The sequence below is a fragment of the Dendrobates tinctorius genome, unplaced genomic scaffold (assembly GCF_039654945.1).
Source record: "Dendrobates tinctorius isolate UK_male_01 unplaced genomic scaffold, ASM3965494v1 ptg000326l, whole genome shotgun sequence".
NCBI classification, from domain to species: domain Eukaryota; kingdom Metazoa; phylum Chordata; class Amphibia; order Anura; family Dendrobatidae; genus Dendrobates; species Dendrobates tinctorius.
In genome coordinates, this window is record NW_027361993.1 from 5,564,777 (window position 1) to 5,576,320 (window position 11,544).

Below are 11,544 nucleotides of genomic sequence, written 5' to 3' on the forward strand. Positions count from 1 at the left end.
TGGAGAACTGATTGACAGGTTGGTCACACTCGTCAAACATAGTGTTTGACGAGTGTGACCAACTTTTTACTATTGAGGCTGCCTATGCAGCCTCAATAGTAAAAGATAATTACAGTCAAAATTAGCTGTAATACTCAGCTTCCAAAAAATTAAAGATGCCTCAAGTTTTTTTTGTTTTGTTTTGTGTTTTTTTTTTTTACAGACAGCAACGGCCTGTCCTGGAATTCTGGATGGTTGGCGATCCTAGTCAGCGAAGACCAGGACTCAGGAATTTGTTTGTTAAAATTGGGTCACCTTTTATGAAAGGTTTAGCCAACAGAACCTAATTAGTGGTCCAAGAAAGAGAAGAAAGAGTCCTCATTGAGAAAAAGTCAAAATAAGCCCCATACCATCATACAAGCCATCCCAAACCAAGCTCCCATCGTTCGGGGATGGGGTGTCTGGTTTAGTATTATACCACAATTCTATATCCATTGCAGAATAAAATATTATCCTGACGCTCAGGCCCATTCATTACAGCTTGTGTTTGGTTATTGTGGTACTTTTGGGAGAGGGGCTCGGGTAACCTTCATCATAACCTTAGGGTGGAGGATGGTGCCATAACTTTGGCCTCTCTCACAGTGGGACCAATCCACACCACAGAGGTTGTCCCTGTTATTGTAGATGTCATGGTGCCAACTTACTCTCTTTACCGGAGAGATCACGGTACCTGGGCTGCACTTGCGGAAATTAAGAATCCTCCGTGGTATACAATGAAGGTTATATTACCCCACGCATTTCGTCACCAAACTAAAAAAACAATGCGTGAGCTGTAAAAGGCTGAGATAATTGAAGAAATGCTCCTAAAAGGGGAGCGGAAAAGTTGCCAACTGAGCTGCCCATGTTGGGGGGGGTTGTGGCAACTTTTGGTATCGGGACACTACGGCCACCATTACTATGGAGGCATCTTGGCTGTCATTGTTATGGAGGCACTTTGGTCGACTTGGAAATTGTAGCAACTCCTGTATTTGCAGCCCCCCTGCTGGCTCATTTCTGCAGACACTGTGGCCAGATGAGCTACCCCAATGTTACCAGTCAATAAGATAAAACCACTAAATACAGTCATATGTTAAAGTTTGGGCACCCTATTAATGTTAACCTTTTTTCTTTATAACAATTTTGGTTTTTGTAACAGCTATTTCAGTTTCATATATCTAATAACTGATGGACTCAGTTATATTTCTGGATTCAAATGAGGTTTATTGTACTAACAGAAAATGTGCAATCTGCATTTAAACAAAATTTGACCGGTGCAAAAGTATGAGCACCTCAACATAAAAGTGACATTAATATTTCGTAGATCCTCCTTTTGCAAAAATAACAGCCTCTAGTCACTTCCTGTAGCTACTAATGAGTTCCTGGATCCTGGATGAAGGTATTTGTGACCATTCCTGTTTACAAAACAATTCCAGTTCAGTTACATTTGATGGTCGCCGAGCATGGACAGCCCGCTTCAAATCATCCCACAGATGTTCAATGATATTCAGGTCTGGGGACTGGGATGGCCATTCCAGAACATTGTAATTGTTCCTCTGCATGAATGTCTGAGTAGATTTGGAGCGGTGTTTTGGATCATTGTCTTGCTGAAATATCCATCCCCTGCGTAACTTCAACTTCGTCACTGATTCTTGCACATTATTGTCAAGAATCTGCTGATACTGAGTTGAATCCATGCGACCCTCAACTTTAACAAGATTCCCGGTGCCGGCATTGGCCACACAGCCCCAAAGCATGATGGAACCTCCACCAAATTTTACTGTGGGTAGCAAGTGTTTTTCTTGGAATGCTGTGTTTTTTAGCCTCCATGCATAACGCCTTTTTGTATGATCAAACAACTCAATCTTTGTTTCATCAGTCCACAGGACCTTCTTCCAAAATGTAACTGGCTTGTCCAAATGTGCTTTTGCATACCTCAGGCGACTCTGTTTGTGGCGTGCTTGCAGAAACGGCTTCTTTCGCATCACTCTCCCATACAGCTTCTCCTTGTGCAAAGTGCGCTGTATTGTTGACCGTTGCACAGTGACACCATCTGCAGCAAGATGATGCTGCAGGTCTTTGGAGGTGGTCTGTGGATTGTCCTTGACTGTTCTCACCATTCTTCTTCTCTGCCTTTCTGATATTTTTCTTGGCCTGCCACTTCTGTGCTTAACAAGAACTGTACCTGTGTTCTTCCATTTCCTTACTATGTTCCTCACAGTGGAAACTGACAGGTTAAATCTCTGAGACAACTTTTTGTATCCTTCCCTTGAAAAGCTATGCTGAATAATCTTTGTTTTCAGATCATTTGAGAGTTGTTTTGAGGAGCCCATGATGCCACTCTTCATAGGAGAATCAAATAGGAGAACTACTTGCAAGTGGCCACCTTTAAATACCTTTTCTCATGATTTGATACACCTGGCTATGAAGTTCAAAGCTCAGTGAGGTTACAAAACCAATTTAGTGCTTCAGGAAGTCAGTAAAAAGTAGTTAGGAGTGTTCAAATCAAGAAAATGATAAGGGTGCCCATACTTTTGCACTGGTCAAATTTTGTTTAAATGCAGATTGCACATTTTCTGTTAGTACAATAAACCTCATTTGAATCCAGAAATATAACTGAGTCCATCAGTTATTAGATATATGAAACTGAAATAGCTGTTGCAAAAACCAAAATTGTTATAAAGAAAAAAGGTTAACATTAATAGGGGTGCCCAAACTTTAACATATTACTGTACCACCATGAATTGTGATACCGGTGACAGGTCGGCACTATAAGTGAGTAATCTGTGGTCCTGGGTATGGCGGTCCTTTCTGCCAAGGACGCTAGAGAAAGCAGGTGGCAGCGAGTGATGCTGTCCCTGCTGATTCTTGGAACATTACCAGCCTTTGCCCATGCGATGCCGCTAACACACAGAGCCAGACTGATATTCACTTAATGTGACATAGACGTGCCCGGCAGACTACAGTCACCGCTGTTCATGTGTCAATCTACACGCCATGGAGGAAACAGCAGACAAATGCTGCCCTCAGGTCGTATCAGCCAACAAGAGAGATCACTACGCATTTCAATCCATTTCATGTCTATATTAAAGTCTGTGCATACCCTATAGCTGTGCCCCAACAAGGAGACAAAGATCTCTGTTGGCTTCTCTAGAACAATAAGTAGCGAGACATCCTTGATTCAGAGATGGGTCTTGGTCATCATCTTTTTCTCAGGGTGCCAGCAAGACTAGATGACAAGTATGCTGATCATTGCGTAAATCAAGCCTCCAACATAATATTATCATGAGTCATGCTACAAAGAGCGTCTCTCCCTTTGGAGGACCTAGTATGTCATAGACTGCTCTTTGTTTCCTGTAAGCACCATGTAATACTTCATTTCTCCTGCGGGGGAGCTGCTGAAATATTCAACACTGGCTGTCAGGTTCCTGCACAGATTACAGCTGATTGCTGAGGGTCGGAATAGTGGGAAAATCAAAGACATTGGGGGAATTTTCTAACAAAAAAGGCAGATGATCCCTATAATGTTTCTCACCGATGATCAGATATAAAAGGGAAAGTTTCCTGATAACATATTCTCATTAATGAACTGCATTGTCATGGCTACAGAAAAAAAAAGAAGATGATGAGAACAAGCTCCAGCTTAATTATAATTAAAATGAAAGCACAACTGGAAAAAAATAATATTCTTATATCAATGGTAACAGGAGAGAAATAATTGAGAGAAGCTCGGGCTTCTGACACATACATTTCTCCGCTCCTGCCCATAACCCTCCGCTTGTCCCACAGGATAGAACCAAATTTCACAGTGAGATGACTGGTACCGCGCGATCGTCTGAACGGGAGATATCAAAGCAACGCAACAAACTACATTCTCATTATAAAGCTTTAATCCGCATCCCCAGCAGGCGAAGCACCAGTGTACTCAGCCAAGGGATGGAGCACATGGCACCAGTTTTATTTTTTAATTATTATTTATTTATTTTACTTCTGTATTTTATGACTTTTTTTCATAAGGACCCCACTGACTTCCAAACATTTTGGCAATAAGAATACCACTATAAACTGGGGTAGTTTGTCTATTAAAAATAATATAAAGATCAAGAGAAGCCCTAATAGATGCTCCTTCTATATCTTATATGCGGTTCTGGTGGCCGCAATAGATATTATATTGTTTGAGTGCTACATTGCTCCTGGAATATGAGGGAGAGCAATAAATGGGTAGAAAAACACAGTGGATTTAAAGGGAATTTACCACCCCTTCTGAAACAGCATGAGGTAGAAGAAGAGACCCTGATTCCAGTGATGTATCACTTAGTTTACTTCGTACAGCAGTTGTGATACAATCAGAGTTTTTAGATGTACCATGTAGCAGAGCTGAGAAAGCAAGCCCCGCCCACACCAGGCTCCCTGTGTACACTGTCTATTGACAGAAAGCTGCTAATCAGAGGAGGTGGCATTGTCAGACCACTTGGTCAGGGGAGCTAGTCCAGCAGTAATAATTTCCTGCTGATAAAACACTCATTATATTAAAACAACAGCACACAGCCGATATCAGTGTCTCATCCTCTACCTCATGATGTCCTCAAATTACAAAGCATAAACTTGTATCTCTGTTAGACCGGCGCTACTTTTATACCCCCATAGGGATGCGGAGCACTTTCCTATTCTTTTGCTGGCATGCCAATAGAGAATGAATGGAATGGCAGTCAGGCGTCCAATCGCTCACTACCATTTTGTAATGGGGATAAAAAATCCGGGAAAATCAACCCATCCACAAGTTATCACCTATCCCAATGTCTTTACAGGACAACTCCTTTAAGTCAGCCAAACCTCCCGATTTTGGCCAATCATCTACTGTGTAGGGGGGTCTCCTGACTAACTTCTGACAGTTGAAGTCTGGGAAATAAGGATGGCGCAGAATGGATTAAAACGCATGACTCTTTTCTCAAGGCATATAAAACTTCCTCTGCTCTTCAAACAGAGATCACATAAACGCTCCTCTGAGCCAAGTGCACATGTGCAGCAAGAAGCCAGAAGAGACGTTGTATGAATGAGAGGTAATCGGACAGTACACAAGCACCTTATCTGTCACCACCTAATTTAAGAGCATCATAAAGTAGGGACAGAGACCCTGATTCCAGCGATGTGTCACTTACTGGGATGCTTGCTATAGGTTTAATAAAATCCCTATTTTTTCAGCAGATTATCAATACAGGACTAATAAACCTGCTGCCATGTAGTCCTCCATATTCATGAGCTCTGTATAATCCCGTCCCCACCAATGATTGGTAGCTTTCTGCCTATGCACAGTACACACAGAAAGCAGCCAATCAGTGGTGTGGGTGGGGTTATACAGAGTTCAGCATTCAGAGACCGGCAGCACATAAAACACGGATTTTTATCAAAACTGCAGCAAGCAGCCCAGTAAGTGATTCATCATTGGAATCAGGGTCTCTGCCCCTACAGCAACAACAGAAGAGTTGATATTAAAGCCTCATGAAAAGTTAGGAGTTAAGTCTTATGGTAGGCATAATGGCATGACTGACTGGCCACATATGCCTAGTTAAGAGGGGATACACCATTGATACAAGTGGCATTGCATAAATAAGCAAACTTGAAAGTCAGGACTGTAAGAAAGCTGGATGGTAACTCTAATGGGATCTATGATGCTCACCCAGCTTTTCTAGAATCAGATATAACTATAGAAAGAAAAAAGCTGATTCGATTTTGCATTTCTTTTGAATTTAGAAGGAAAATGTTCATTAGTTATTCTTGGACTTTGCACTGTTCCAAAGGTGCGAGAGATCTCTGGCGCATCTGGATCTGAAGACCAAAAGTTTATGTGCCCTATATAAGGAAGGCATGATTACTGTGGTCGGGGATCTGATACAAAGTTAGCATGGGGGCCCAGACAGGGGCGCAACAATCGCGGTCACATAGGGCCCCGCATTGACCCCAGCGTCAATTTCACCACTGAAATGTATTGCGGTGCTGAGACCCATCGGCTCCCTGCACTGCAATACACACCGCCAACCAATCAGAGGCCGGCAGCAGACGTTGGCCTGCCTGTGATGGCTATGGAGGAGGTCTCTGCATGTTGTGGAGGAGGAAGGTAAGACTAACAGTTTGTTTCTTTTTAAATTGTCCTGGAGAAGAAAGGAAAGGGCCCACCATGGGAGACATTGTACCAGGAAGGCACCCAAGAAGGGGGGGGGGGGACATTGTACCAGGATGGGACCCAAGACAGCGGGGCATTGTACTAGGGAGGGACCCAGAATAGAGGACATTATACCAGGAAGGGGCACGGGATGGTGGACATTGTTATACCATGAAGCCCAGGATGGGGGGCATTATTACTGCACAGCACGGGGGGTGTTCATTTTTACTGGAAAGGCCCAGGACGAAGGCATTATAATTGGAAAGAACCTAGGATGGGGGACATTATTACTGGAAAAAGCCACAACGGGGGACAATATTACAGGATGGAGCCAGGGTGGGGGACATTATTACAGGATGGAGCCAGGATGGGGGACATTATTACAGGATGGAGCCAGGATGGGGGACGTTATTACAGGATGGAGCCAGGATGGGGGACATTATTACAGGATGGAGCCAGGATGTGGGACGTTATTATTACAGGATGGAGCCAGGATGGGGGACGTTATTACAGGATGGAGCCAGGATGGGGGACGTTATTATTACAGGATGGAGCCAGGATGGGGGGACGTTATTATTACAGGATGGAGCCAGGATGGGGGACGTTATTACAGGATGGAGCCAGGATGGGGGACGTTATTACAGGATGGAGCCAGGATGGGGGACGTTATTATTACAGGATGGAGCCAGGATGGGGGACGTTATTACAGGATGGAGCCAGGATGGGGGACGTTATTACAGGATGGAGCCAGGATGGGGGACGTTATTATTACAGGATGGAGCCAGGATGGGGGGACGTTATTATTACAGGATGGAGCCAGGATGGGGGACGTTATTACAGGATGGAGCCAGGATGGGGGACATTATTACAGGATGGAGCCAGGATGGGGGACGTTATTATTACAGGATGGAGCCAGGATGGGGGACGTTATTACAGGATGGAGCCAGGATGGGGGACGTTATTATTACAGGATGGAGCCAGGATGGGGGACATTATTACAGGATGGAGCCAGGATGGGGGACGTTATTACAGGATGGAGCCAGGATGGGGGACGTTATTATTACAGGATGGAGCCAGGATGGGGGACGTTATTATTACAGGATGGAGCCAGGATGGGGGACGTTATTACAGGATGGAGCCAGGATGGGGGGACGTTATTACTACAGGATGGAGCCAGGATGGGGGGACGTTATTATTACAGGATGGAGCCAGGGTGGGGGACATTATTACAGGATGGAGCCAGGATGGGGGACATTATTACAGGATGGAGCCAGGATGGGGGACGTTATTACAGGATGGAGCCAGGATGGGGGACATTATTACAGGATGGAGCCAGGATGGGGGACGTTATTATTACAGGATGGAGCCAGGATGGGGGACGTTATTACAGGATGGAGCCAGGATGGGGGACGTTATTATTACAGGATGGAGCCAGGATGGGGGGACGTTATTATTACAGGATGGAGCCAGGATGGGGGACGTTATTACAGGATGGAGCCAGGATGGGGGACGTTATTACAGGATGGAGCCAGGATGGGGGACGTTATTATTACAGGATGGAGCCAGGATGGGGGACGTTATTACAGGATGGAGCCAGGATGGGGGACGTTATTACAGGATGGAGCCAGGATGGGGGACGTTATTATTACAGGATGGAGCCAGGATGGGGGACGTTATTACAGGATGGAGCCAGGATGGGGGGACGTTATTATTACAGGATGGAGCCAGGATGGGGGACGTTATTATTACAGGATGGAGCCAGGATGGGGGACATTATTACAGGATGGAGCCAGGATGGGGGGACGTTATTATTACAGGATGGAGCCAGGATGGGGGACATTATTACAGGATGGAGCCAGGATGGGGGGACGTTATTATTACAGGATGGAGCCAGGATGGGGGACATTATTACAGGATGGAGCCAGGATGGGGGGACGTTATTATTACAGGATGGAGCCAGGATGGGGGACGTTATTATTACATGCGGGAAAAACACGCATCTCTTTATAGGATCTAGGAATGCTAAAAGGGTCCATACATTTGACCAACTTGCAGGTGGAGGCCAAGGTCCAAATTTGCATCAGTGACCAATGGACTCTAGTTACGCCACTGGGCCCAGACGTTTGAAGTTCGGACACGGAATCCTGATATTCTATGTAGCAGAATAGCTATTGGGCCCCATAAGGCGCTAGGGCCCACATACCAATCCTACATGTCTTGTCTCCGGCCACAGAGCCCAGGGCTGTGACTGATGCTATCAGTGACTGTTCTTAGTCTGCACAAGGCACTAGTCCTTCAGCAGAATGTTATCCTGGGGAAGCGCTAGGTGTGAAGTGTGCGGCGTTACGATCAGCCCAGTGCTCTCCGGTTTATTCTTCAGATTATAATGTGTCATTTGCTTATGTGCTGGTATTAGGCAAACACTAATCAAAAAGTAATTATATATGTAGCAAAATAATAAAAAATAGGGCAATTACATCACATTAGTGGCAGTGAAAGAAATCAGTCCATAGAGAGGAAACAGGGGAGTAGCAGGTCCTGCCACCAGGTCCTGCCATGTTTGTTCAGCCAATCATACATATTCCAGTAGATCAGTGGCAGTATAAAGCCCAAAGGATGCCTGCCATATGATGAACTTGTCATATTACTACTGACTCTGAGGAATGGCTAAAGTAGCAATTCCTCAACATAATGCTATAACCTTCTCAGCCCCCACTTTTCCCATCTTTGCCCCCGCTAGCAGGCAGAGGGACCCAATACCATCCAGAGCGACAAGGAATTCACAATTACTATAAAGTAATTACTACTTAAAGGCTTATTCACATTTCACAGATGGATATTGTTGGCTACGCTCGCTGTTTTTGCAATTTTCACCTTATTAAAACTTGCAGCCGTTCTTGAGATATCAACACTTTTCTTTTCAGTTTGTTGCCTAGGAGACCGTCCACCGCTGCTGTCTAGATTGTAGGCACTGCGCTGTAATTAGCCGGAATTTGGAAAATAACGGCGTGCTCTATTGATCTTGGCCCGGTTCAAAACAGCGCTTACGAGCTCGAAATAAAAGAGCTTGTAAGCACTGTGCGTGTTCTCATGTCTAACAGTGGCGGTCGGTCTCCAAGTGCAAATATCTCAAATTTTAACAGCAAATCGGAAAATTACAATATCTGATATACTCATACATGAAGATGGGAATAACATTTTAAACAATGTTGGATAATTTTACAAAAGGTTCCGCACACTATAATTGAATTAGACTGGATTTAGGGGAAAGTCCTTGGTGGTTTGGGTTTTATATGTAGCAGCAGCCTGATACCTGCGCTGCTTGGAAGCTTGGCTCTGCTACACCAGACAAACCCAGCTCTGCTATACGGTAGACATTGCTGGTATGTGCGCGTGTTGTCATTGTGAGTAATTCTATGGCTTCACAAATCTGAAATGTAAGCAAATGGTAATCCAATCTCCGCCACTGCCTAAGGTGACGTTACATGCATCTGTCTATTACCTGGTAAAATATCCCACCGTCCCCAGCGCTCAGGGGGCTCCGGAGAATTGTCTGCTCACTACAAAGGATTCTTCGCCAAGAACACATTTTACTAGACGGAGGCGATCTATCCATTGTTTCCAGAAAAAATGGAAATCATTTATCAAACAGCAGAGCAGGTGTATCAGCAGTCCTATGCAAGAGGTATCCAGATACAGATGTAGCAGAACTGATCTGGTCATTGATAACTCATGGAGTTAAGCTGAGGCATAAGGTAAAATAAGGTCAGAATTCTACAGAAAATCACAAGTCTGGGATATCTGACAACTGATACAGATGTAGCAGAGCCAAAATGGTTATTATCAGTATGTTTTTTCCTGATTCCTCATCTGCAGTCCTATAAGAAACCAAATATGTTACAAATGACTTGTGACATTTAGTATTAGCAAAATCACAATCCCCGGCACGACATGACAAACTTAGCTCTTCTACATCTGTGATATACTGTGATACAAAGATGTGTCGCTTATGTCGATTACAGACAGATCAGCTAGATATGTAACATATTTGTGACAAGGGAAAAACTCAACTCTGCTATGTCGGTAGCCCATTGTGATCTCTAGTTAACTTGTGTCAGCACAGTCAGCTCTGCTAAATTGTAGTATCTGGGAACAAAATGATGTGCCAGTTGGCATGTTCAGCCTTGCTACCTCCACAACAGAACCTGAGATCTTTGCCATGTATGCCAAATGACAAACTAGGCTCTGCTACATCTATAACATAATGTGACATCAAGATGACTTTGTTCAGATAATAATGATACTGTGTCTGTATCTCACTGGGATATAAAGAAAAACACATACATATGAGGTTTCCAGTACACAGATTTGTACTAAAGAACAAACTCAGCACTGCTATGTCTGTAATACATTGTGATTTCTTTACGAATATTTATACCAAAGGACAAACTCAGCTTTGTAGATCAGTAATGCATTGTTTCCAGGTCACACACTTATACAAAAGGACAAACTCAGCTCTGCTATGAGTGTAATACATATGAGGTTTCCAATGCACAGACTTGCACTAAAAGACAAACTCAGCTCTGCTATATCAGACATAGATTGAGGTTTCCAATGCACAGATTGTCCTAAAGGACAAACTCAGCTCTGCTATGTCAGTAATACATGGTGATTTCCAATTTGCAGACTTGTACCAGAGGACTAGCTGAGCTCTGCTACATGGCCATGCTATACTCACATGTAGGGCTGCAGCCGGGTCCCATCTGTTGCCGCCGCCAGCAGCAGCCCCCACATGTGCAGCAGCGCCGGGAGCAGGAGCCGCTGTGGAGGAGATGGAGCCATCCTTCCGAATTCTCCCAGGGTTGCAGATTTTTTGGGGAAGGGTTTGCAGTCAGGTCACAGCCACATTATCTGGTCGGGGCAGTGTCAGACATCGGGCGGCTGGGAAGTTACAAGTTCGCACTCCGAGCCCCCGCAGCTGCTTCTAATTGTGGCATTGGATCCTCAGAATTAGGGGGGTGTTAATATTTTTTTAGGGAGCCTTCCCTGAAGGTGGTGGTGTGGATTTTGGAGATAGACAAGTTCTCCAGCTTCTCATTCCAATAAGCACAGTAGAGACCCCCTCCTTCCCTCCACAGGAGCCTGTGAGCAGGCAGGGGTGGGCTTCTCCTCCCAGGTCGCCTCCCTCTGGACAAATCACTAAAGAGGTCCCTTTTTTTACAGGAGATCTCTGCCCTCTGCAGACGGGGGTGACAGTCTCTGCCCCCCACTGTCCTACTCCAGTCTCTGTGGAGAGAAATGGGGGAAATGTATGACATCTGACTCCTGCCCCTCTGTCTCTGTCCTCTGGGGTGAAGGGGGAAGGATGT

At 44.7% G+C, this 11,544-nt stretch overlaps 1 protein-coding gene across 1 annotated transcript in view; it reads right to left on the reverse strand.

The window, feature by feature from the left end:
* Positions 1 to 11,297, reverse strand: part of MEGF6 (multiple EGF like domains 6) — a 557,152-nt gene extending 545,855 nt beyond the window's left edge. The window contains exon 1 of the mRNA XM_073561705.1: positions 10,914 to 11,297. Within this exon, the coding sequence (XP_073417806.1) occupies positions 10,914 to 11,017 (104 nt within the window). The 5' untranslated portion in view covers positions 11,018 to 11,297. The remainder of the gene's footprint in view (positions 1 to 10,913) is intronic.
* Between the last annotated feature and the right edge of the window lie 247 nt (positions 11,298 to 11,544).